This window comes from Limulus polyphemus, unplaced genomic scaffold (genome assembly GCF_000517525.1).
Source record: "Limulus polyphemus unplaced genomic scaffold, Limulus_polyphemus-2.1.2 Scaffold7636, whole genome shotgun sequence".
Taxonomy (NCBI): domain Eukaryota; kingdom Metazoa; phylum Arthropoda; class Merostomata; order Xiphosura; family Limulidae; genus Limulus; species Limulus polyphemus.
The window spans coordinates 6829-8048 of NW_013673246.1; the positions used below are offsets into that span (position 1 = coordinate 6829).

Sequence of the window (1220 nt, forward strand, 5' to 3'; positions counted from 1 at the left end):
CTTTTCCTGTTCATCTCACACTATTTATATGTTTATTATTAATCGTCTGCCCGCTATATCCTCAGCATCAATAAATTTCACGCGACGTTCTATAATCTCGACATCAATGACTTATAAACACAACGCACGACTCTTACCAGTTTAAGTAACTAAACTTGTCATAACGTTTACTTTAAAATAATTGCTTCTAACTCTCTTGCTATGAATAAAACTAAACAATCATAAAATATTCACTCACAAAATAAATTAATCAATAATATCTACACGAAACAGTCTTTTATCTCATGACACTGTCACTCCAATTTTTCAGTGTTCCTTCTTTTTACATGTTCAATTTAATATTAACATTTTTTGACATTCACTTTTTTAACAATGTCTTCGACTTAGCTCGCCCTATACCTACAGTCAGCAGAGATCGAAACCGACATAGTCCTGTTACACCTCAACAATTGTCGTTGCTTTCTCAACCACCCCAAAAATCTAAAGGGGGTTCAGTCGGGGAGACTCGTCCCGTTTCCGATTATTCAAATTTTAGGGCATTGTCCACATTAGGAACGCTTACACATCTTAATGGACTGACCACTGGTGAAGGAGAAACCATCAAGAGTCTCAGGCCTTTAAAACGATTTAGGTCTAAAACAGGTAAATAATTTCGAATTTTTATAGTAAATAAGTTAAGTTATAGTCTAAAAAGATTTGGCGGGCATATACAGTTGTACTTAATCGACAACGACATTAACTTTAAGTACATCTGGTTAAGTATTTTTTATCTATATACTTTCCTCAAAATGACACTTTTTATTATATTTCATGTAGTGTTTATCACAGCTATGGAATTATGGTCTATAGAGGGCAGTGTATTATTTCTCTACTGTCGATAATAGTAAGACGCTATATCCAATGGGTAGAAAGGCCTTGATACTGAGTTTTTTTTGTATTTTTTAGATTAATAAAAACATCTAACATTGAAAAGATAGCTTACAGCAGTAGGAAACATCTTGTTGTGCTGACACACATAAAGTTTCATACTTTGTAATTTATATTCTCAACGTGTATTAATTTAGAGGTATACTAATAGGTGCTCGTCATTACGACGATGTCAAAATCTGGAAAACAATTCATGAAAGTTACAAATTGAGAAGCTTTATGGACTGTATAATTTAAATAAGAATACGATATTTATAAATGAGCCCCCCAGTGGCACAGCGGCATGTCTGCGG

The 1220-nt window shown here is 33.6% G+C and overlaps 1 protein-coding gene across 1 annotated transcript in view; it reads left to right on the plus strand.

The window, feature by feature from the left end:
- Nucleotides 1-387: 387 nt before the first annotated feature.
- LOC111089852 overlaps nt 388-1220 on the plus strand; it is a gene marked incomplete at its 5' end in the record, with an annotated part of 3131 nt that continues 2298 nt past the window's right edge. The window contains one exon of the mRNA XM_022403050.1: nt 388-642. Within this exon, the coding sequence (XP_022258758.1) occupies nt 388-642 (255 nt within the window). The remainder of the gene's footprint in view (nt 643-1220) is intronic.